The 25,508-nt window shown below is 44.3% G+C and overlaps 1 protein-coding gene across 1 annotated transcript; it reads right to left on the reverse strand.

Annotated features, from left to right (window-relative positions):
• PTPN18 (protein tyrosine phosphatase, non-receptor type 18) lies at window positions 2,356–24,561 on the reverse strand. Its single transcript, XM_018065973.1, has 15 exons — window positions 24,353–24,561; window positions 21,957–22,065; window positions 21,618–21,694; window positions 21,444–21,539; window positions 21,300–21,338; window positions 7,330–7,398; window positions 6,472–6,534; window positions 6,111–6,253; window positions 5,644–5,710; window positions 5,489–5,566; window positions 5,310–5,399; window positions 4,963–5,051; window positions 3,807–4,015; window positions 3,306–3,380; window positions 2,356–3,092 (listed from the first exon to the last, which is right to left on the reverse strand). Exons 1-15 carry the CDS (start codon window positions 24,443–24,445, stop codon window positions 3,025–3,027), a joined length of 1,365 nt encoding a protein of 454 aa, XP_017921462.1. The 5' UTR covers window positions 24,446–24,561; the 3' UTR covers window positions 2,356–3,024.

The raw sequence follows: 25,508 nt of genomic DNA on the forward strand, positions 1-25,508 counted from the left end.
TCTCCCCTGAGACACTACGTTTATCCCCTTCTGGTCTCCAGAGCACAATGACAATGTTTCTGGCTTTGAGGTTGGTTTACACTCTAAACACCACCTTTAGCCTTCTTTACTTTAGCAGTTCCAGGGCCTCCTTTCTGCCTATCTCAATCAAGATTAGCTCCAATTTTCTCCTGTGGCCCAATAAGCGAGGGACTCCCTCGTTTCTCCGCAGTTCATAGTTTCTGCTGGTTGAACTGCTTCTTGTGCATAGCCTATACACACTTGAAAAGCTGAGTCACTCTCAACAAGCACTGCTGTGGTGAAGGAAGGCAAATTTCATGCTCCTTCCACCGACACTCAAAGGGCAAATGACTTGTCTCAGTGCCTATAGTGAATGCAGGGGCCTGGAGTTAATCATGGTTGTACATTTCTTGAGCAGAGGCTAGGCTCTTTACATTATCTTTCACTGAATTCTCATAGTTACTGTGTGAGGGATGTGGCCTGGTTAGGCAGGTGGAAGGTGGTGGTCCGCGCTCATCACAGACACAGGGTAGCCTTCCAACAGCTTGGGGGACATACTGCATTAGGGAGGAATAGCTGGCCATCCACCTAGATAAACCTAACATTGTTGGGCAGACACTGCCGGAAGGAAGATCATGTCAGGAAAGAGGCTCACAGAGCAGGATCAGGGTTTTGGAGCATCAGGTGTAAATTTACTCATCTTTTTTTCTACCATGTGTTCTGTCTGGTTTGACAGTTTTATATATCTGGCTGGATAACCCATCTGTCTGTCCAGCTAGAGCTTTGTGTGGCTCACCCAGTGTCTGCTGTCTTTCTGGCTGGAGGTCTGCGTGTCTGTGCTATGGGTTTGTCCAAGGATCTTTTCAAGCTGGCAGTCGGTCTGTCTGGGGTTTGTTTTTCCAGCTGAGTCTACTTGGAGGTTCACCAGTCTATCAGTCTGAGGTGAGTACATCTATGAGGCTAGCGCGCTGTCTTGCTGACTGCAGATTTGTTTGCCACGCTGGTGATCTGTGTGCATCTGCTGTCCAGCTCAAGGGCTGGGGCTTGTGTGGCTAGCAGCCTGTGCGAACAGCTAGGGGTCTGACTTGTTGGCATCCTTTCATCTGTCCAGATGGGAGTCTACCTGTTCGTCTGGTTCTGGGGTCTCTTCATCTAACTTGGGATATAGCTGGCCAGGTGCTTTGGGATCCATCTATTTCTCTGGTTGAGGATGGTGTCTCACTGTGGCTGAGAATCTTATCTGTCCAACTAGGGGTCCATCCAACCAAAGGGATCCTATGTATCTGAGGGCTAGGAGCCCATCTGGCTAGCAGGAAGTCCATCTACCTGAGGGATTTGCAGTGTGTGTCCCACTGGCAGATGGTCTGTGTAGTTGGGAGGGGTCCATCTGACTCCTGTTGCTTTTTCTGTCTGCTTATCTGACCAGCTGATCACCTGGGAGTCCACCTGGCTGTCTTCCCAGCAGGAGATATATCGATTTGTCTGCCAAAATACGGATTCTGTATAGTTGGTGAGCTGGTAAAGTCTGTCCACTTGTCCGCCTAGTTGGAAGTCTGCCTGGCTAGGTGAAGTGTCTGTGCAGTCAAAGGTCTGTGTGGCTGGTATCTGTCTGACTGAAGTACATTTGGCTACCTGGGAGTCCATGTGATTAGGCCTATCAGTCTGTCTGCCCACATGGTAGGTCTATGTAGCTGAAGGCCTGTCTAACTCAGAGGACATCTGTGTCTGTTCAGCTGGGGATCTGTTTATGGCTGTCTGGGAGTCTGTCCAGCCAAGGGTCTGTCTGTCTGGTGTCTGTCTAGCAACCTAGCCGGAGGAGAGGGTCTGTCTGTCTGGTGATGTCTTTTGCATGGGGTGGTCTGTTAAGACTGTTGGTGTGTCACTCTCCCTGACTGGAGGTCTACCCAGGGAATGGACTATCCCTCTGAAGCTCTGGCTGTCAAGGGGATTGGCCTGCCTCTCCAGGTTGGAATTCTATTTGCTTACCCATCTGGGGATCTCTTTACTTGTCTGTCTGAAATCAGTCTGCTTGGCTGTTGTTACGCATGGCTTCCATCTGTCTGAATGGTAGTGGGGGATGAGGGTCCATCCATCTCTTTGTGTTGTAAGCTGAATGTCTGAGTGAGGGAGTCTCAGATACTGAAATGAACCAATCTTTCAGGTGGTCTCCAGAAGCCTATCTATCCATCATCCCCTTCACAATGGGGGCCCCTACCAGACCCTTAGGGTTGAGTTTATTCTTGAGTATGCTCAGTGTGACCTCACTAGCCATCATCACCCAACTACCTCCCCAAGTCTCATGGTGTTGCTAACTTGGCCTCTGTTTACTGGTGCCAAACAGAAATGCAGAGACAGTTTTGGGTGAAGTAGAAAAGAGTAGCTTTTATTTTTTTGCCAGGCAAAGGGGGCCACAGTGGGCTAATGCCATGAATACCATGTGACCCACCCTAGAGGGAGTAGTGAGGGGTTTTATAGTGTTCAAGGAGCAGGGGGTGATCATGGACCAAGCTCATGGACAATCCTTGGTTGGCATCAAGGTGAAGTTTCAGCATCTTCAGCCTCTGCTTGCAACCAGTCTAGGGTCGATGTTCTTGTTCTCAGAAGTTTTTATCTTGTGGGGGTCTGCTTCCTATAAAAACAGCTTAGGAGTGTGTGTGTGTCAGGTCTTTATCCCTTTCAGGAAACTGGGAGTTCAGTGATTCTACTATGTGGTAGAATTATAGTCTAAATTGTTACCAGTTCCCTAGCTCAACAACTATTCTTTGTTTCTGCATCTTCACATTTCCAAATCATTAACTCTTGAGTCAGCATTTTACTTCAAAAGATAAGGACACAGGGACTTGAACATGGTTTCAGTGCCTTGAATGCTATAATAACTAAGGCAGAGCCCCACATCTTCCACTCTAAGAAACGTTCATTTTTATTCAGCCCAGCATCCCCATTCCCAACACTTCATAAAGCAGAGCATGACCCTCAGCAGTCCAGGCACCCATGTGGAGCAACAGACAGGCAGGGGTGCAGCGCTCACACCCGGGTCCATTCAGCAGGCGGATCTCGGGGTCCTTTAGGCCTCCCAATGCGCAGGTTAAAGCCTGGAAGAGGAAGGGCACCATAAGGCTCATAAAAGAAGCTGAGGTGTGGATAGGAAGGCAACCGGTGGAAAATCATTCTCAGGCCTCCAGGCCCTCCTGGTTTGCTGCAGCCACGTCCACAGGGCTCTGAGGATGTGAGTCCCCTGCCACCATACCCGCCCCATCCCCGTCGCAATTGCAAACGGCCCCAGCAACCGAGTTTATCTGACTTACCTAGCCCACCAGTCTGAGCTCCATCCGCCACGTCCTCATAGGCGCCAGGCCCAGCCACGCTTTCGTCAACAGGAACTGCGGGCAGAAAACCACCCGAACAGGTCAACTCAGACGGCCCTTCAAATTCCGGCATCCCTGCCCAAGCAGGCTGGCTGGGGGCTGCAGGTCCGGGCCCAGGGGCCAGGGGCGTGGCCAGGGACGTAACCAAGACGGAGCCCTCTGCCCAGACCAGGTGACCGGGTCAGAGACTGCGGCGGGGCCAGAGACCACAGCGTGGCCCGAGACGCTTCCGGGCGTGACCTGAGGACAGGCAACAGTCCTAGCGGCATGGCCGGGGAAGCCCGAACCTCAGCCCTCCAGGGCGTGCCCCGGCCAGGCTCGAGCTGGCGGGAGGGGAGGTCATCGCGGCCTCCAGGCTCTCCAGAACCTGGCCAGAGAGGATCTGCAGGAACAGGTGGGGGACGATCCAACCCAGCCCCGCCCCCGGCCTCCTAGACTTACCGCGGCCCGGCTGCGCGCCGCGCGCGTCCTCAGCTTGCGCCTGCTGCCGCCAGGCGCGCGGCGTCACCTGGCTGTAGAGCGGCGTGTCCTCCGTGCTGCGCGCCCGCGCGCCCGCGCCTGCCCCGGTGCCCACGGGGGCCGCACGCTTCTGTACCACCGCGTAAGTGTCGGCCATGGAGAGGGCCGGAGGCCCGGGCACCGAGATGCTCCTGCGGGTGGGGAGGGCGGGGAGGAAGTGAAACTGCAGCGCCTAGGCGGGGGAGGGAGGGAGCTCGCTGGGCGAGCAAACCGCCGGCTTCCTTCCCGCCTGAGGCGGCTCGCAGTGAAGGAGCACTGAGATGCAGGCGGTTGGTCTCTGGAGAAGGGGGTCTCGTTTTGTGTCCCTAGGGCCCAGCAGGTTGGATGGATGAAGGAAGGAAGGGCCCAGCTGGCAGGTGATTGGGACGAGGTGTTATTGAGGAGTGGTCATTTCTGTGTAGTTGTTTATTGAATAAATGAATGAGGAAGTGACATCTAAAGGGAAGGAAGCTGCTAAGTCACTTCAGTCATGTCCGACTGTGTGCAACCCCGTAGACGGCAGCCCACTAGGCTCCGCCGTCCCTGGGATTCTCCAGGCAAGAACACTGGAGTGGATTGCCGTTTCCTTCTCCAATGCATGAAAGTGAAAAGTGAAAGTGAAGTGGCTCAGTCGTGTCCGACTCTTTGAGACTCATGGACTGCAGCCTACCAGGCTCCTCTGTCCATGGGATTTTCCAGGCAAGAGTACTGGAGTGGGGTGCCATTGCCTTCTCCAAAGGGAAGGAAGGGAAGGTGTCAAAATGGAGAGCTGGTCTCAGACCAAGGGTTGCAGTCTGCCGCACCAGATATGACGCCTGACAGATGGGCAGCATCAAGAAATATCAGCTGAATTAATAACTTGGGGGGAATGAAGAAAGTACTGACACCGGAATGTAGGGGTAGGGCAGAGACGGTGTCATCTCTGGTATTAAAGAATCATCTTCGGAAAGGTTCCCAGAGCTCAGTTCAAAGAAAGGGCTGGTGAACATTTGGTGAACTGAACGACAAGGATGGTGCCAGTGTTTCAAGGGTGAGGAAAGGGCTAGCCACCAAGAAGAAGAAACTGGAAAGGGAAGCCTCCAGGGATGGGGCTAGGTACCTAAGGACTCCGCTGGATGGGCGAGTGATGGCATTCAGGGTCTGGGAAGTCCAGAGGGAGAGGGCGTCATCGCAGAGTGGGACACAATTCTGGAGGAAAGACAGGAGGGGAAGGGCATGAGGCTTCAGAGGACACTGTCCAGGCTCCTAGTGGAGATCCCTGTGGTCTCTGTGGGGGCAGCTTAAGAGGAGACACTCTGATAAGGAAGCAAGGAGGATCACAAAGGTAGATGTCAGAGTCAGTCCCTGCTACTGGAAGGAGTCCAAGGGCTAGATGCTGCCATAGTGGTGGCCATAGACCTCTGCTCTGGGTCCTGGTCTCTGAGGGTTGGAAGGGGGCCTTCATACCTCCTTGAGGTTCTGGTAATGAGGGCTGGCATTCTGTATCGCTGAGAGAAACATCTGAGCCACTGTGTGGTACAGGAACCTGTACTGCTCCTGGGGTAGTGGGTAGAGGGGAAGATAGGTCATTGAGAAGGGAAGAGTAAGAGGGATGTGTCCCTGGAATGGGGAGACCCTGCTCACACCTCTGTCTGTATGGCCATAGGCCGCTGCTTCCGAATCTCGAGGACCACACTGAAGAGGCTGAAGTTACGTGGGATCATCTAGGGCAGAGAGATGGGCACATGAGAAGGAGCTGTGGGCCGAGGATGCACACTTCACGCGCATGCCCTCTTCATACCTGGGTCAGAAGCAACTGTCTCACATAATCCACAGTGCACAGGACACCTGTTCGCCCGCAGCCAGCACTGACAAGCAAGAATCAGAATGAGCTCGACCAGGGCCTTCCTGCAGCCCATTTTAAAGGGGACATTTGGGGTGGGAGGTGAAGGACTTAATTAATGGAGGGGCCCCTGCAGCACTTTTTGGTTCCCAGTATCCCAGGTTATAATTTGAAAGGAAAAACTTTTTAATTGCTGATATTTGTTTAGCATCAGCTGTGTATTTATTCCCCAGCAGACAGTCTGTGTTCAATTAATACTGACAATTTCAGTTGCAACTTTAACGAGTGTGACCTCAGGTTTCTTAAAATAGGCATTCGAGAAACTGCAAGACTGGCTCCAAGTCCTGCACTATTCTTCCCTGCCTCCCTCCCCAACTACCATCCCCTCTGTCTCACCAGATCCCCATAAAGCCCATTTATTAAACCTGCAGTGGACACAGAGGGGGTTGGAACCAGATCCCTGGAGGTGCCGAGCTTCCTCAACCATGGCAAGCACATGGTCAGGACTGCTGGGGACCCCTCTGTCTGGCCAGGACATATACTGCAGCTGGGACACTGAGCGGGATTCCTGAAACACAGAAAATGAGAGGCAAAGAATAAAAACAACAAAGAAAAGCATATATTGAGCAACTACTTCATGTCAGCCCTATTCTCCACATCTTCTATTTAAATGAAACAGATAATAACTAAAGAGAAGGGTACTATTGTTAATGCCCATTTTACAGATAAGAAAGCAGAGACAGGACGCTCTCACTATGTGGAAGTCTCCTCCTCCCCTTTCAGTACCTTCTGGAAGGTGACCTGCAGGATCCTGAGTATGATGTCTGGATTCAGCCACATCTCCCTTATCTGTGGATATGGGGCATGTGGGAAGAGGGCAGAGAAAAATGATCACAGGTGCCAGTTCAGTTCAGTTCAGTTCAGTCGCTCAGTCGTGTCCAACTCTTTGCGACCAAAAGACACATTTTCAGGAAACTGCATTTCTGATTTAAAATTTTAAAAAAGTCATTCCCTGGTGGCCTAGCGGTTAGGATTCTGGGCTTTTACTGCCATGGCCTGGTTCAGTGCCTGGTCATGGAACTGAGATCCTGCAAGTCGTACAACACAGTCCTCCCCAACACCCCCCCCCCCCCGCCACCGCCAAAAAAAAACCACCTATTTCTAAAAATTCATTTAGTCTAAATATCCCCCATGACCTCTGTGAAGGAAACATTTTACATAAGCGATAAAGAGAAACTATGAGCTAGTTCCAACAAGCTCATTTACAATGAAAGAAAGAAATGTCTTTTGTTTTAAAACAAAAGTTTGCTTGTATTTATCAGTACCAATTGTTTTTATAACCTATGAGACATTTTTCTGAGTTCTTTTGAAATGGTAAGAGAAATAAGAATTTTAAGAACCTAACCAGGTACATTTATATTTACAGAGATAACCATGATAGTAGTTAAAATGCAAAATCAGTGTATAATGAGTTCTGACTATTTGCATGCTAATACCAGAGAGCTCCCTGCAGTGTGAGGGGGACTGTGGGGAAATTGTTCATTCTTTCAAGCCCAGCCCCAAAGCTTTCCACTCAGAATCTTCTGTGAAAGACAAAATCCAAGATTTCCGTAAAGTGCTGTTCCCACCTCTGCCCCAACTCACCAGAGTGATGCAGAAAGGCCCAATCTGCAGTGGTTCCTGTTGTAGGGCCCAATAACGCTCACACTTTTTCTGCAAAAAACAAGGGGAAAAGGGCAGGGACTGAAGAGGGGGAGTCTGCCTCAAGAGTTCATATTAACATGTGTACAACCCCTTGGAACAGCCCAGCTTGCTGGTGGAAGCACAGAGAGCAGCAGCATCTCATCAGATTAAACACAGACTCAGTGGAGATGTGAGCTTCTGACTGTGCAGGAGCAAGACAGTCCAGAATATTTTACTGTAAGCAACTAAAACCCTGGAAAGAAATGTATGAACCACTATTTTCAGACACTGGTCCACATGCATTTGCAGGACTGTGATCACTGAACAAAGGGAAACACAGGAGTGAAACCCTATGAGTTCCCAAGGTTACTGCCTCAGTAACCAGGCTGCAGACCATGAAGGGTCTGATGATCCCACTAGTTGAGAAACCAGAAATCTTGGCTCAGGGAGGCCAAGACAGAGTTCTTGAAAGAACAGTACTATGCAAACAGAAGCAAAGAACACCAGAAGTCTGCATGAGGTCCCCTTGAGTCTTCAGCTGATAATAATCTGGGCACATATGATATGAAACCCCATGAAGCTAGGAAAGAATAACTTTCCATGAAAGCATAATAGCTATGGAACTATAAGATGAACATTTCCTAGAGCTCACAATGGAACAAATAATTTACATTTCCTCCAGCCAGAGTGGAGACCTGATTGATTAAAAAGGGCATTCAGTAAGGAACAAGACACCACACATTAGTAAGTAGAATGAACTCAGTTCTAGAATAAAGGCTTCTTTAGACATACCCTTAAAAAGCTTAAAAATAAACCCTAAAATGATCAAATATCCAAAAATAACTGCCTTCCAAAAAAAGTTCCAACACTCTTTTAAAAAAATTACATTTTAAAGGAAAATAACAAGATCTAAAATTTATCAATACTTGTGTAAAATTTGGGCTTCCCATGTGGCACTAATGGCAAATAACCCACCTGGCAATGCAGGATACATAAGAGATGTGGGAAGATCCCCTGGAGGACGAAATGGCAACCCACTCCAGTATTGCCTGGAGAATCCCCATGGACAGAGGAGCTTGGCAGGCTACAGTCCATAGGGTCATAAAGAGTCAGACATGACCCAAGCAACTTAGCAAGTGTAAAATTTAAAATATTAAGCATCCAATAAAAATTTACTAGACATACAAAGCAGCAAAAAATATGACCTACACCCAGGAGATAAGTCAGTCAATAGAAAAAGACCTAAAACAGATGAGGAAAAAGGCAGACAAAGACTTTAAGACGGCTTTTATAAATATGTTCAAAGATGAGAAGGAAAAACATGAATGTGATAGAAAAAAAAAGATATAAAAAAGACCTAAATGGAACTTCTAGAGAGGAAAAATAAAATATATGAAATAAAAAATTCACTAAGGTAAATGAAAAGATGTTCAAATTGGTAATTATTAGAGAAATGCAAATTAAAATTACAATGAGGTACCACCTCACACTAGTCAGAATGGCCATCAGTAAAAAGTCTACAAATAACAAATGCTGATGAGGGTGTGGAGAAAAGAGAACCCCCATACATTGCTGGTGGGAATGTAAATTGGTGCAGCCACTATGGAAAACAGTATGGAGGTTCTTTAAAAACTAAGAGGAGTGGCTATATGATCCAAAAATCCTACTCCTGGGCATATATTTGGACTAAACTATTATCTGAAAAGATACATGCACACTGTGTTCATAGTAGTAGTACTCACAATAGCCAAGACATGGAAACAACCTAAATGTCAATTGACAGATGAATGGGTAAAGGAGATGTATGTCTATATACACACACACAATATACTCATCCATAAAAAAAGAATGAAATAATGCCATTTTCAGTATGATCGAGATTATTATACTAAGTCAGAAAGAGAAGACAAATACCATATGATATCACTTATATGTGAAATCTAAAATCTGACACAAATGAACTTATCTACAAAAGAGAAACGGACTCACAAACACAAAGAACAGACTTGTAGTTACTGGGGGAAACAGGGATGTGGAGGGAACAATCGGGAGTGTGGGATTAGCAAATGCAAACTATTGCATATAGAATGGATAAACAAGGTCCTACTATATACGCAGGGAACTATATTCAGTATCCTGTGATAAACCATAATGGAAAAGAATATGGAAAAACTCACTGTCTAATCATAGATTAGGGGCGTCCCTGGTGGTCCAGTGACTAAAACTCTATCTCCCAACACAGGGGTCCTGGGTCAGGGAAATAGACCCAGCTGAAGATCCTGAGTACTGCAGGTAAGATCTGGCATAGCCAAATAAATAAATAATTTTTTAAAATAGCAGATTAGATACCGGATCAGTGAACACAAAGACATAGCAATAGAAACTATTAAAAGTGAAAAAGAGAGAGGAAAAAGTGGAGGAAAAAAACTAACAGAATCATATATCTGTGGAAATATATCAAGTGGCCCAATGTACGTATACCTGGAGTTCAGAAGGAGAGGAGAGGGGAGAATGGAAACTATTTTTGAAGAAATAATAGCTGGAAATTTTTCCAAATTTCATGAAACTATGAACCCACAGAGCCAGAAAGATCAATGAACCATAAGGAGAATAATCCAAGGATTATTAACACCAAGTTAGATCATGATCAAATTGCTGAAAAATCACAATAAAGAAAAAAAAATCTTAAATCTTTTAATGTGTTTAAAACCATTATACACAAAAAGACATTAAATTTGAGAAATAAGAATGACAGCAGAATTTTGTCAGAAGCTTGCAAGCCAGAGGTCAACGGTGTTATGCCCTAAAAATGCTAAAATTAAAAATTCAGACAAAAGCTGAAAGACTTTATCATAAGCAAAACTGCACTATGAGAAATATTAAAGTAAGCTTTTCAGGAATTTCCCTAGTGGTCCAGTGGTTAAAACTCTGCACTTCCACTGAAGGGGGTATGGGTTTGATCACTGGTTGGGAATTAATATCCCACATGCTGCATGGTGAGGCCAAAATAAATAAATAAAATTCTGATTTCTTCTTTAACAAAAAAAAAAAAAAAGTAAGCTTTCTATACAAAAGAAACATGATATCAGGTGGGATAATGACCTACACAAAGGGATGAAGAATAAAGAAAAAAAGTAAACAGGTAGCTAAGCACAAAAGGTATTTCTCATTTTTAACATCTTTAAAAGATAATCTAGTGAATTTTACCAAAAAAGAAGGAATAGCAATCCTTCACAAATTTTTCCAAAAATTTGAAAAAGGAATATTTTATAAGACCAGTATTACTCTGGTATCAAAACCAGACAGATATAACAAGAAAACTATTCAACAACTCAAGAATATAGACAGAAGAATTATTAACAAAAGATTATACACAGTACACAAGATTGGTTCAAGATATGAAAGCCAATCAATGTCATATACCATAATAACAGAAAATAAAACAGAAACACATGATCATCTCAATAGATGCAGAAAAATGAACAAAATCCAGTACCTCTTCATACATAATAAAAACATGAAAGGCACTAGACATAGAAAAGAAATTCCTCATTTTAAATTAAAAAGCAAAACCAACAACAAGTATCTGAAAAAACCCTACAGGTAACTTAACACTTAATGTTGAAAGACCGAATGGTTTGTGCTTAAGATCAGGAACAAGACAAAGATGTTTGCACTTTCTGCTTCTGAACAATTTCGTATTGGAAGTTGTAACCAGTGCAATTAGAAGCAAAGAAAGGAGAGGAGGTGGGAGGGAGGAAGAAAGAAAAGGACAGGAAAGAAAAAAGATGGGAAGAAGAAGAAACAAAGGGAAGTTACCCAGATTGGAAGAGACAAAACTATCTCAACTTGCAGGCAGCATGATGTTATATATAAAAGTGATATTAGATAAAGTGTTAATCGCTCAGTTGTGTCCGACTCTTTGTGACCCCGTGGAACGTAGCCCGCCAGACTCCTCTGTCCACAGATTTTTCCAGACAAGAATACTGGAGCAGGTAGCCATTCCCTTCTCCAGGGCATCTTTCTGAGCCAGGAATCGAACCTGGGTCTCCTACATTGCACGCAGATTCTAGCCACTGGGAAAGCTCTATAGAAATCATATATAAAAAACCCTGAAGAATACACACACACATACACTATATTAGAGGTAAAAAGTGAATTCAGCAAGGTTCAGAATACAAAATCAATACAGAAAAATCAATTGTATTTTCATGTAAAGAAAACTGTTGTTTGCAATATCTACCCTGAATTGACAGATTCAGTGCAATCCTTATCAAAATCCTAGGCTTTTTGATGATATTGGCAAGCTGATCTTAAAATTAATATGTTAACATTAATAAATGTGTTGTGGATACCCAAGGCTGCCCTCAGGTTTGATGATTCAATAGGAAGACTCACAGCACTCTGTACAGAGTTGTACTCATGGCTACAATTTATCACAATGAAAGGATACAGAATAAATTGGCAAAGGGAAAAGGCACACAGGGTGAAGTCTGCAGAAAACAAGTTGCCAGCTTCCAAGGGTCTTCACCCAGTAGAGTCACTTAGGATGTGCTTAACTCCTCCAGCTATGAGTTGTGACCACACATGTGAAATGTCCACAGGGAAGCTCCTTAGGAATTCAGTGCCCAAGATTTTTACTGGGGGACTCTATGTGGTATGTAGGCACCTCTGACTAGCATGGGCCAAAACTTCAGAAGGAAAGCAGGTATCATATAAACCTGCTGTCACTTAGACACATTGCTTATATAAATACTTCAGCAAAGTCAGCCACTCTTATTGGAAATCGGATTTCCAGTTAAGAACCAACATTGCAGGAAGGCCTTTCTAAGCATAAGCACTTAGGCTTGCTATGTTAACTCTTCTGTACAGCAAGTGACCAAGAATAGACAAAACAATCTTGAAAATAGAAAAAATTTGGAAGACTCACCCTTATTGATTTCAACACTTAACTACAGACCCACAATATATTGTAGTACTGGTATAGTACTACAATCAATGGAATAGAATTGACAGTCCAGAAATAAACCTTTACATGTATGGCTGGTCAACTGATTTTCAACAAAAGACCAAGACCATCCAGTGGAGAGAGCAGTCTTTTAACAAGTAGTACTGGAACAACTGGATATCTATATGAATTTGGATCCCCTATCTTACACCATATACAAAAATTAAGTCAAAATGAAAATGAATCAGACACCTAAGCATAAACACTTAGAAGAAAACATAGGAGTAAATCTTTTTGACCTCTGGTTAGACAATGACGTGTTAGAAACAGCACCAAAAGTACATCAAAACAATAGATTGGAAGGATTCAAACTTACAGAAGGTTTGTGCTTCAAAGGACACTGTAAAGAAAATGAAAAGACACCTACACAATGAGACAAATATTTGTAGATCATATACTGATAAGGGACTTGTATTCAGAAGAATTCTCCAATAATAAAAAGACAAATAATCCAATTAAAAAATGGTAAAGGACCTAAACAAATACTTGTCCAAAGAAGACATACAAATGAAAAAATAAGCACATGAAAAGATATTTGGTAAATCCACATGATTAGGCAAATGCAAACCAAAACCATGCGACACCACTTCCCACCCATTAGGATGGCTAAAAAACAAAAACAAAAAGTAACGTATATCTTGGTGAGTGTATTGAAAAAAATAGAACCCTTGTGCATTGTTGGTGAGAATATAAAGTGGTGCAGCCACTGTGGAAAACAAAACAAATCAATACAACATTGCCACATGATCCAGTAATTAATTCTACTACCCCAAAAAATTGAAAACAAGGACTCAAAACAGATACTTATATATTAATATTTATAGCAGCATTATCACAATAACCAAAAGGTAGAAACAACCCAAATGTCCATCAACAAATGAATGGATAAACAAAATGTGATACAAAAATAAAACAAAATGTTATTCAGCCTTAAAGAGAATGAAATTTTGATATGCTCTGCAACATGGATGAACCTTGCAAACATGATAAATGAAATGTCAGACACAAAAGGACAGGTATTATATGATTCCACTGAGATGAGGTACCTAAAATAGGCAAATTAATAAAGCCAGAAAGTAAAATAAAGGCTACCAAGAGCTACAGGAAGAGTAAATGGGAAGTAATTATTAAATGGATAGAGTTTCTGTTTTGTATGATGAACAAGTTCTGGAATTGGATATTGATAGTGGTTTGAAACATTGTGAATGTACTTAATGTTTCTAAATTGTACATTTGAAATCATTAAAATGGCAACATTTATGTTATGTATATTTTACCACAACTGAAAAAAGAAAGACACGATGAATACTACTTCACATCCAACAGGATGGCTATAATGAAAAAGGCAAAAATAACAAATTTTGCTAAAAATGTAGAGAAATTGGAAGACTCATATATTGCTGGTTGAAAATGTAAACTGGAAAACAGTTTGGCAGGTGCACAAAAGGTTAAAAATAAAGCTTACCATATGACCCAACAATTCCACTTCTAGGTATATACTGAAAAGAAATGAAAACATGCTTCTATACAGAAACTTGCACATGAATGTTTATAGCAGCAATATTCATAATCACCAAAAAGTGGAAATAGCTCAAAGTTTATAAAGTGATTGTGCTGTGTGTGCTTAGTCACGCAGTTATGTCCAACTCTTAGCAGCCCCATGGACTGCAGCCCGGCGGGCTCTTCTGTCCTTGCAGATTCTCCAGGCAAGAATACTGGAGTGGGTTGCCATGCCCTCCTCTAGGGGATCTTCCCAACCCAGAGATCAAAGTCAGGTCTCCCACTTTGCAGGCGGATCCTTTGCTGACCAAGCCATGGAAATATAAAACGGAATGTTATCCAGCAACAAGAAAGACTGAAGTATTGACATGGGCTTCCCTGGTGGCTCAGCCAATACATGCTACACTATGCATGAATCTGAAAAACACTACCTTAGTGTCTGAAGCCACTCACCAAAGGCAATGTGTCATATGATTGCAGCTATATGAAAAGTCCAGAGTGGGCAAATCTAACAGAGTAGATAGATTAGTAGTTGCTTAGGATGGAGTTTGGTCGGAAATGGAGTATGACTGCTAATGGATATAGGGTTTCTTTATGGGGTGATGAAAATATTCTAAAATTTATTGTGGTGATGGTTGTGTGATTCAGGAGTATACTAAAAACAACTGAATTGCACACTTTAGATGGAGGAATTATATCTCAATAAAGTTTTTTTTAATCTATATGAAAATAATAGCAGTATGTCGTGTAGTATATTTTAAGTTTAGAACAAAACCTGTGGCAACAATAGCCTGAAGCATAGAAAGAGAAAATTGAAATATGCTGTTGTAAAGTTCTCACATTTTACCTGAAATGGTATCATAATAGTATTTGACCATACACTGTGATAAGTACATATTTCACTAAACACATAAGCACATAATACAGAGGTAAAACTAATAAGGTAATAATGACTATTATTTTCATTACACGGGACTGGAATGCAAAAGTAGGAAGTCAAGAAACACCTGGAGTAACAGGCAAATTTGGCCTTGGAATGCAGAATGAAGCAGGGCAAAGACTAATAGAGTTTTGCCAAGAAAATGCACTGGTCATAGCAAACACCCTCTTCCAACAACACAAGAGAAGACTCTACACATGGACATCACCAGATGGTCAACACTGAAATCAGATTTATTATATCATATGCAGCCAAAGATGGAGAAGCTCTATAGAGTCAACAAAAACAAGACCAGGAGCTGACTGTGGCTCAGATCATGAACCCGTTATTACCAAATTCAGACTGAAATTGAAGAAAGTAGGGAAAACTGCTAGACCATTCAGGTATGACCTAAATCAAATCCCTTATGATTATACAGTGGAAGTGAGAAATAGATTTAAGGGACTATATCTGATAGATAGAGTGCCTGATGAACTATGGAATGAGGTTCGTGACATTGTACAGGAGACAGGGATCAAGACCATCCCCATGGAAAAGAAATGCAAAAAAGCAAAATGGCTGTCTGGGGAGGCCTTACAAATAGCTGTGAAAAGAAGAGAGGCGAAAAGCAAAGGAGAAAAGGAAAGATAAGCATCTGAATGCAGAGTTCCAAAGAATAGCAAGAAGAGATAAGAAAGCCTTTTTCAATGATCAATGCAAAGAAATAGAGGAAAACAACAGAATGGGAAAGACTAGAGATCTCTTCAAGAAAATTAGAGATACCAAGGGAACATTTCATGCAAAGATGGGCTCGATAAAGGACAGAAATGGTACGGAACTAACAGAAGCAGAAGATATTAAGAAGAGATGGCAAGAATACACAGAAGAACTGTACAAAAAAGATCTTCATGACCCAGATAATCATGATGATGTGATCACTAATCTAGAGCCACACATCTTGGAATGTGAAGTCAAGTGGGCCTTAGAAAGCATCACTATGAACAAAGCTAGTGGAGGTGATGGAATTCCAGTTGAGCTATTTCAAATCCTGAAAGATGATGCTGTGAAAGTGCTGCACTCAATATGCCAGCAAATTTGGAAAACTCAGCAGTGGCCAGAGGACTGGAAAAGGTCAGTTTGCATTCCAATTCCAAAGAAAGGCAATGCCAAAGAATGCTCAAACTACCACACAATTGCACGCATCTCACATGCTAGTCAAGTAATGCTCAAAACTCTCCAAGCCAGGCTTCAGCAGTACATGAATCGTGAAATCCCTGATGTTCAAGCTGGTTTTAGAAAAGGCAGAGGAACCAGAGATCAAATTACCAACATCCGCTGGATCATGGAAAAAGCAAGAGAGTTCCAGAAAAAAATCTATTTCTGCTTTATGGACTATGCCAAAGCCTTTGACTGTATGGATCACAATAAACTGTGAAAAATTCTGGAACAGATGAGAATACCAGACCACCTGACCTGCCTCTTGAGAAATCTGTATGCAGGTCAGGAAGCAACAGTTAGAACTGGACATGGAACAACAGACTGGTTCCAAATAGGAAAAGGAGGACGTCAAGGCGGTATATTGTCACCGTGCTTATTTAATTTCTATGCAGAGTACGTCATGAGAAACAGTGGACTGGAAGAAACACAAGCTGGAATCAAGATTGCCGGGAGAAAAATCAATAACCTCAGATATGCAGATGACACCACCCTCATGGCAGAAAGTGAAGAGGAGCTAAAAAGCCTCTTGATGAAAGTGAAAGAGGAGAGTGAAAAAGTTGGCTTAAAGCTCAACATTCAGAAAATGAAGATCATGGCATCCGGTCCCATCACTTCATGGGAAATAGATGGGGAAACAGTGGAAACAGTGTCAGACTTTATTTTTTTTGCAGATGGTGATTGCAGCCATGAGATTAAAAGACACTTACTCCTTGGAAGAAACGTTATGACCAACCTAGATAAAACATTCAAAAGCAGAGACATTACTTTGCCGACTAAAGTCCATCTAGTCAGGGCTATGGTTTTTCCAGTGGTCATGTATGGATGTGAGAGTTGGACTGTGAAGAAGGCTGTGCGCCAAAGAAGTGATGCTTTTGAACTGTGGTGTTGGAGAAGACTCTTGAGAGTCCCTTGGACTGCAAGGAGATCCAACCAATCCATTCTGAAGGAGATCAGCCCTGGGATTTCTTTGGAAGGAATGATGCTAAAGCTGAAACTCCAGTACTTTGGCCACCTCATGAGAAGAGTTGACTCATTGGAAAAGACTCTGATGCTGGGAGGGATTGAGGGCAGGAGGAGAAGGGGACGACAGAGGATGAGATGGCTGGATGGCATCACAGACTCGATGGACGTGAGTCTGAGTGTACTCCTGGAGATGGTGATGGACAGGAAGGCCTGGTGTGCTGCGATTCACGGGGTCACAGAGAGTCGGACACAACTGAGTGACTGAGCTGAACTGAATGATTATGAAATAGAGTCATAAAAATTCTCAGGAAAAAAGACAGAAAAGAAGAAAGGAACAAGAACAGATGGAACAAATAGAAAACAAATAGCAAAATCATGGATTTATACGCATAATTGACACATTAAAGGTGGTGGTGGTTTAGTCACTAAGTCTTGTCCGATTCTTGAGGCCCCATAGACTGTGACCTGTCAGGCTCCTCTGTCCATGAGATTTTCCAGGCAAGAATACTGGAGAGGGTTACCATTTCCTTCTCCAGGGATCTTCCTAACCCAGGGATCAAACTCCTGCACTGCAGGTGTATCTTTACTGCTGAGCCACCAGGGAATCCCCCAACACATTGTTAGCTACTCAGTCATGTCCGACTCTTTGCGGCCCCATGGACTGTAACCCGCCAGGCTCCTCTGTCCATGGAATTCTCCAGGCAAGAATACTAGAGTGAGTAGCCATTCCATTTTTCCAGGGGATCTTCCCCACCCAGGGATCAAACCCAGGTCTCCTGCATTACAGGCAGATTCTTAACCTTCTGAGCCACCAGGGAAGGCCAACACATTAAATACTATGCCAATTAAAGGCAGAGATTGTCAGATTGGATTTTATAAGTACGTATCCACAATATGACAGCTATAAGAAACAATAAAAATAAAAATGAGGAATTCCCTGATGGTCCAAGGGTTAGGACTCCATGCTTCCATTGCAGGGGGCACAGGTTCAATCCCTGACTGGAGAACTAAGATCCCTCAAGCCTCGCAGCATGGACAAAAAATGAAATTAAACACAGATTTTAAAAAGTAAAAGAATAAGAAAGATAATCACACACACTCTAATCTAAGGAAGTTTAAATAGCTAAATTAATACCAAAGTACACTTCAGAGAAAGGGTCATAAAAGAGACATTACATATTGAAAGCAGGCTTGATTCATCAGGAGACATAATCCTAACTGTATAAGCACTCAATTATAGTTTTAAAGTAACTTAAGCCAAAATTGACAGAACTGAAAGAAAAAATAGATAAATGAAAAATTACAGAAATCTCAACACTCCTCTTTCAGCAAATAACAGGACAAGTAGACCAAAAGACATTTATTTCTGCTTTATTGACTATGCCAAGTCTTTGACTGCGTGGATCACAATAAACTGAAAATTCTGAAAGAGATGGGAATACCAGACCACCTGACCTGCCTCTTGAGAAACCTGTATGCAGGTCAGGAAGCAACAGTTAGAACTGGACATGGAACAACAGACTGGTTCCAAATAGGAAAAGGAGTATGTCAAGGCTGTATATTGTCACCCTGCTTATTTAACTTATATGCAGAGTACATCATGAGAAACGCTGGGCTGGATGAAGCACAAGCTTGAATCAAGATTTCTGGGAGAAATATCAATAACCTCAGATATGCAGATGACACCACCCTTATGGCAGAAAGTGAAAAAGAACTAAAGAGCCTCTTGATGAAAGTGAAAAAGGAGAGAGAAAAAGTTGGCTTAAAGCTCAACATTCAGAAAACAAAGATCATGGCATCCAGTCCCATCACTTCATGGCAAATAGATGGGGAAACAGTGGAAACAGTGGCTGACTTTATTTTGGGGGGCTCCAAAATCACTGCAGATGGTGATTGCAGCCATAAAATTAAAAGATGCTTACTTCTTGGAAGAAAAGTTACGACCAACTTAGACAGCATATTAAAAAACAGAGACATTACTTTGTCAACGAAGTTCCATCTAGTCAAGGATATGGTTTTTCCAGTAGTCAGGTATGGATGTGAGAGTTGGACTGTGAAGAAGGCTGAGCACCGAAGAATTGATGCTTTTGAACTGTGGTGTTGGAGAAGACTCTTGAGAGTCCCTTGAACTGCAAGAAGATCCAACCACTCCATCCTAAAGGAAATCAGTCCTGAATGTCCATTGGAAGGACTGATGTTGAAGCTAAAACTCCAATACTTTGGCCACCTGATACAAAGAGCTGACTCATTTGAAAAGACCCTGATGCTGAGAAAGATTGAAGGCAGGAGGAGAAGGGGACGACAGAGGATGAGATGGTTAGATGACTGAACTGAGACAAAAAAATATGAATAATACAATTTGAGTAATACTATTCACAAGCGTGTACTAATTGACAGTTATAAAACAGTTGAAGGTTTCAACACTCCTGCTGGGAACTGACAGAACATTTAGAGAAAAGAAATCAGTAAAGATCTATCAGTTCAATTCAGTTCAGCTCAGTCACTCAGTCGTGTCCGACTCTTTGTGACCCCATGAATCGCAGCACTCCAGGCCTCCCTGTCCATCACCATGTCCCGGAGTTCACTCAGACTCACATCCATCGAGTCCATGATGCCATCCAGCCATCTCATCCTTAGTCGGCCCCTTCTCCTCCTGCCCCCAATCCCTCCCAGCATCAGAGTCTTTTCCAATGAAGATACAATAAAGATATAAAATATTAAAGTGTCTTTCAAAAAGACACAATCAATTTGACCTGATATTTATAGAATACTCAACCAAGCAGAATACACATTCTTTTCAAGTGCACACAAAACATTTACCAAGATAAATCGTATTCATGGCCACAAAACAAGTTTCAATACATCTGGAAAAATATAAAATTGTTCTTTGACCACAATGGAACTGAAATTTAATAACAGGAAGATATATGGAAAAGTCCCCAATATTTGGAAATTAAGCGCAGCTATAGTCAAATACCATGTCGAAGAAATCACAAGGGCAACTAGAACACATGTTGAATTAACTGGAAAAAAAAAGACAACATAGTTTATGAAATGTAGCTAGAGCAGTGTACGGAGAAAAATGAATGGCGTTACTTACACGTGATAAAAATCACAAATCTATTATCTAAGCTTAAAGAACTAGAAAAAAGCAAGTTAAACCTAAACCAGAAGGAAGGAAATGATAAAGATAAAAGAAATTAATGAAATAAAAATTTAAAATTAGAGAAAATGAATAAAATTCAAAGCAGCTTCTTTGAAAAAAATAAAACTAATAATCCTCTAGCCCAGAGATTGGCTAACTTTCTATAAGTGGCCAGATAATAAATCTTTTAGACTTTGGGAGCCATACAGTCTACTTAACTTGCAACTACTGAACCTGACAATTGTGGCATGTATACACTATGTAAACCAATGAGCATGACTATGTTCTAATACATTTTTATTTACAAAAACAGGCAGCAGGACAGATTTAGTACAACAGTTAAAAGTTTGATTCTTTATTCTAGCCAGACCCAATAGCCAGGAGAGAAGATATCACAACTGCCAAAATTAGAGATGAAAAATGTACATCACTATAGATTGCATAGACTCCATGATCAGCCAGCTTTCCCAGCCGGCCAGGATGCAGAAACCATGTGCCTTCAGTGATGATACACATTTATTGAGTAACTAATTTATACTTATGGGCAAAGCAAAGATCCCTGCTCTCCTGGAACTTTGCTTCTACTCAGGGAGACAGAATAAACAATATACATAATGCATTTGTAGATTATCTTATATTTCATTCAGAAGTTGGTAAGAACTGTGAACGAAAAGGAAAGTAGGACCAGGGAAGGAGAGTGGGAGTTTCAAAGGGGGTGAGGTCCAGGAAGATCTCATTGAGGAAGGAGCATTTGAGCCAAGACCTGAGGGTGGTGATGCAGCAGCCCAAGGGGAAAAATGTCCCAGGCAGAGGGAACAGACGAAGCATAGGACTCGAGGCAGAACAAAGGCCCCAGTGGTCGGAGCATAGTGATTAAGTGGGAGAAACATGGGGAAAGACATCAGACTTGTACTGGGGAAGCCACAGTTATAGGGTCTTATGGTCTATGGGACAAGAAGTCCAGCAGGAGAGGGTTGCCAACATTGGAAGGATGAACCACACGAATAAAAGGAAAAAGGTCATTTAAAAAATTAAAGCCAGTAATAGTGGGCTTGGCAGAGCTACAGTGGGGTCACTCCAAGAACCCGTCCCTTGAGTCATGGGATCAGGGGAGAGCTAGTGAGATTTCTCCTGTCTCCTGCAAAAGGACATGCACTCCAGAGGCTGAGCACACCTACCCGGCCGTTCTCCATCTCCTGACAGGCCATCAGGATGACCTAGACATAGGGGTAAGGGAGGAGAATCAGTTTAGGGGGTGCAGTTATCAGGGCCAAGGGAGGACCCAGAATACTGGCCACACCTCCCCCTCCCCCAATGCTGACCTTGACCCCAAATTCCCAGATGAGGCGCCAGAAGTCTAGCAAGGTGTGAGGCAGGGGTCCTTGCGTGGCGATGTAGGCCTGGCTTCCGTCTGCACCCTGGTAAAGTCTAAGTTCACTATCGAGGTTCTGCTGTCACCTCCACCACCTCTGCCCCTTCCTGACTCCCAGCCTGACCCTGATGAAGTTGCCATTGATGTAGTCGCCATGTCCCTCTTCCTGGAGCAGGGAAAGGATCACTCGTGTCTGATCGTCTGCCAGCAGAAGTGAGAAACATGGACTTTGTGGGTGACAGCCCTGATGGCCTCCCAGATGAAAGCCAGCAGGGGACGGCACACCTGGGGGGATCCCATCAGGGTGCACTGGTGGGATGCTGGGGATAAATGCAGCCAGAGCAAGGCTCCTGGAGGGAGAGTTCTGGAAAGCCAGTAGGACACAGGGACCCTGGCTAGCACCTGGGTCCCACAGCGTGGGGGCACCGACTCCTCCGGAGGCCCCACCCCACCCCCGACTTACAAGGCAGCACATCCTTATAACGGTTCTTCCTCAGGTTCTCGCGGCGACTGCCGGCCTCCGTTGAGCACACGCTTTCCGTCTTCCAGGCGGCTGAGTGGGCCCGGATGTCCTGGTGGGAGGACCGCAAGAAGACCCGGGGGTGGGAAGAGAAGAGAGAGTAAGAGAGGAGCCAGATCAGACGCCTGGGACACTGAGGCTCTCAAAGGGATATGCGGCACGTGCCCTATGAAAGGTGAGTGCTGCGTCCAGATAGTGTTGCTGCTGCTAAGTCGCTTGAGTCGTGTCCGACTCTGTGCGACCCCATAGACGGCAGCCCACCAGGTTCCCCCGCCCCTGGGATTCTCCAGGCAAGAACACTGGAGTGGGTTGCCATTTCTTCTCCAACGCATGAAAGTGAAAAGCGAAAGTGAAAGCCCTCAGTCGTGTCCGACTCTTAGCAACCCCATGGACTGCAGCCTACCAGGCCCCTGCGTCCATGGGATTTTCCAGGCAAGAGTACTGGAGTGAGTTGCCATTCCCTTCTCCAATATTGATTCAATAACAGTAGCCATTCAGAGTGCCCTCTCTATGCTAAGCCCTGTGTAAGGGCATTGAACTATCTGCAAGGTGCCTCCGAAGTTGGTATTATTGACTCCCCGTTGTGCAGTAAGAAAGCTGAGGCACCACATGTGTCAGTGACTTTCTGAAAGTGCCACCCAGGAAGTGGGTGAGTGTTGAACTCAGACCTCTGAGCATCTGTCCCCATACCCTCAGTGTGTATTTACATCTTATCATGAACAATAATTGTAATATATTATGTACTTAACATAACAAACATGATACACAAGAGGATAATATACAATGTATATGAATTAAATGTATAACATTACTTATGTAGATACTATTAGGTGCTTTAATACTGTTAGATTATTATGATCAGTGAATAGTATTGCCATCATCACCAGGCATTCATAATCATGACAATAATAAATAACACCTACCAAGCCACCGTGACTGCAAGCCACCATTCTAAGTGTTCTTACACCCATCAGGTAGGTTATTTAAGTCTTCATGGACACATTTCTGCAGTAGATACCACTATGGATATTTCTACTATGTAGATAAGGAAACCAAGGCCCAGAGAGGCCTTGGAAGATTCTTTTGTGAGTGCAGGAGATTGCAGGAGGCTGGCCTCCAGCAACTGGCACTGCTCACCACCCAGCTTCTGCATAGGGATCGTCAGCACTGCTCACTGTCCCAAACTGGACCCAGACTTGGATGGATATGATGTCATGTACTACCTGGGTATTATATGTTTACATTTATTATGCACATTTTCATATTGCATAAATTATATATTCTGCATTTATTACACAGTTCTTATACATAATATTTATTTTATATTTGTATAAAGATTTATACTTTTATTATTGTTTCTTAGAAACTTGAATAACTGCTCATTTTGAGTTTTCATGTTTATTCTGTTCTATGAAATTAATGTATAAGTTATAGTTTATGACATATTTATACATATACACTATATATTTTATATTAATACAATTATTTCATAAATCTGTTCTCTATTTCTATTGTTCTTAATGAATATATAGTCATTTATTACTTACATATATTTATCAGACATTTCTAAATTTAAGATGTCACCATATATGATTCTAACACGTTTCTATGTTATTATATTTAAAATATCTCAGTACTTGTACAGTGCGATGCCTACGACGCTGCTGCATTAGCACTCCTTACGTATAGCTTGCACTACCCCACTGTAAAGTTTAGGATTATTTATAACTAGTGACAAAGCCGCCTATAAAGTAAGCGCTCAAGATGTGCTAAGCGTGGTTTACCCACACTGGCTATTTTAATCCTCAGGTCAGTTTCGTCACATTTCACCCTAGGAGAAACAGAGGCCACAGAGACCGGATAAAGAGGCTCAGGCCACATCGCCTGTAAGAACTGGCCTCCATATCCTCACTGCAGCGGGGCCTCTTGGTTCCTCTTTTCCCAGCCCCTTCCTCCCCAGGACCACAGTGGGGACAGTGACCACCCCGTCGCCTGGAGCGGCCGAGCATCGCGTGAGCGCTCGCCTTCTCCGCTCAGCAACCCGACGATACCGGGAGCGCAGCTAGGGCGCAGGGACCCGAGGGCGTGTGCGGCCCCGTCCGGGCCGGCAGTGGACTTCGCCCTCTGGGGCTCTGCAGGCAGAGGGTGAAGACGGGCAGGCAGAGAGAGAGTGCGACAGAGAGGTGCTGGGGAGAGAAAAACAGAGAGATCTCGAAGTGAGAAGACGACCCTGGACGCCGAGAGAGAAGCAAAGTGCAGCAGGGTGCACAGAACAGACAGAGGTCCGAACTGTCCAGGGCGAGGAGCAGGAGCTCGGCAGTCCACACTCGCCCACTCACGCTGAACTCGCCGGCGAAGACCACCTCATCCCTGCCGTCTAGTGCTTCCAGCTGCTCCAAGAAGCTCCGCGCCGCATCCAAACTGCGGCTCATGGTGCCGCCTGGCAGTGAGGTGCAGTCCACCTGCACCTCCGCTCTCCGCTGGGGTAGACTCCGCTGAAGGCAGCCCAGGCCCCGCCTCAGATCTCGCCGGCCAATGGGAGTGCTCAGCGGCAGACAGGGCGCGCCCCTCAGCCAATGACACTCAGAGCCCGCCCCAGCCCCGCCCACAGGCTGCCGGACTGAGGGCGCTAGGTTCCCCTGGCTGCGCGTGGGGCTAGAAAACTGCGCCGGCACTTCAATTTTTTTGTCTCCGCGCGGGCTGGATGAGTCCCTATGGTCCTATGGACACCGCCTCTAGCTTGGGCCCGGGGTCCACGCCCTGGCATGGCGGATGGCTACATGCCCTCGCCCGGCCTCCAGGGAGCTGGACGTATCCGGATCCCAACCAGGGTGGCGTGTCAGCTGTGAGTAAAGACGGCTGCCTAGATGAAGCTGAAATTCCTGACTGGGAAACCCTATGTGGAGACCTTACCCCGCTCTGCGCTCCGGCGGAGTCCAAGGGAGGTTGGGAGAGGTTGCCGCGGGGGGAAATGACAGCCGGGCACCTGAGCTGTGAGAAAGACGAAATTTCTTGAGGTTCCTTCTTTTTCTGGGTCGGGCCAGGAGGAGCCGAGGGAGCCAGGATCATCCTAATTTGAGAATCTCAAGCTGTATAAAACTTCCAGGAAACTGAGAATTGAGGTTTTGGGAGTGGGTTCCAGGGATCTAGATGTTCTCAACGCTTTTAAGGATTTTTTTTTTTTTTTCATTCTCATACTGTCGTCTTCAGAAAATGGGGAGAAGGCCAGAGGACAGCTGCTGCCCTAGGGCCACAAAGGGGAAGGCTGGAGAGAGTAGGTAGGAGCCAGGGGCCCCTGCCAAGGGCCGTTCAGTGTAGGTGAGCTACCCCATCCTTCACTTTGGAGGTAAGGAGTGTGAACCTAATTCATTAGGGAATTATCAGAATGTTGTCACAGACAGGCAAACTGTTTCTTAAAGGACTGAGGTCTCTGGTTCTTGTCCCAGCCACTCAACTTCGACAGGCAGGATGAAAGCAACCATAGGTCATATGTAA

This window comes from Capra hircus, chromosome 2 (assembly GCF_001704415.2).
Source record: "Capra hircus breed San Clemente chromosome 2, ASM170441v1, whole genome shotgun sequence".
NCBI lineage: Eukaryota > Metazoa > Chordata > Mammalia > Artiodactyla > Bovidae > Capra > Capra hircus.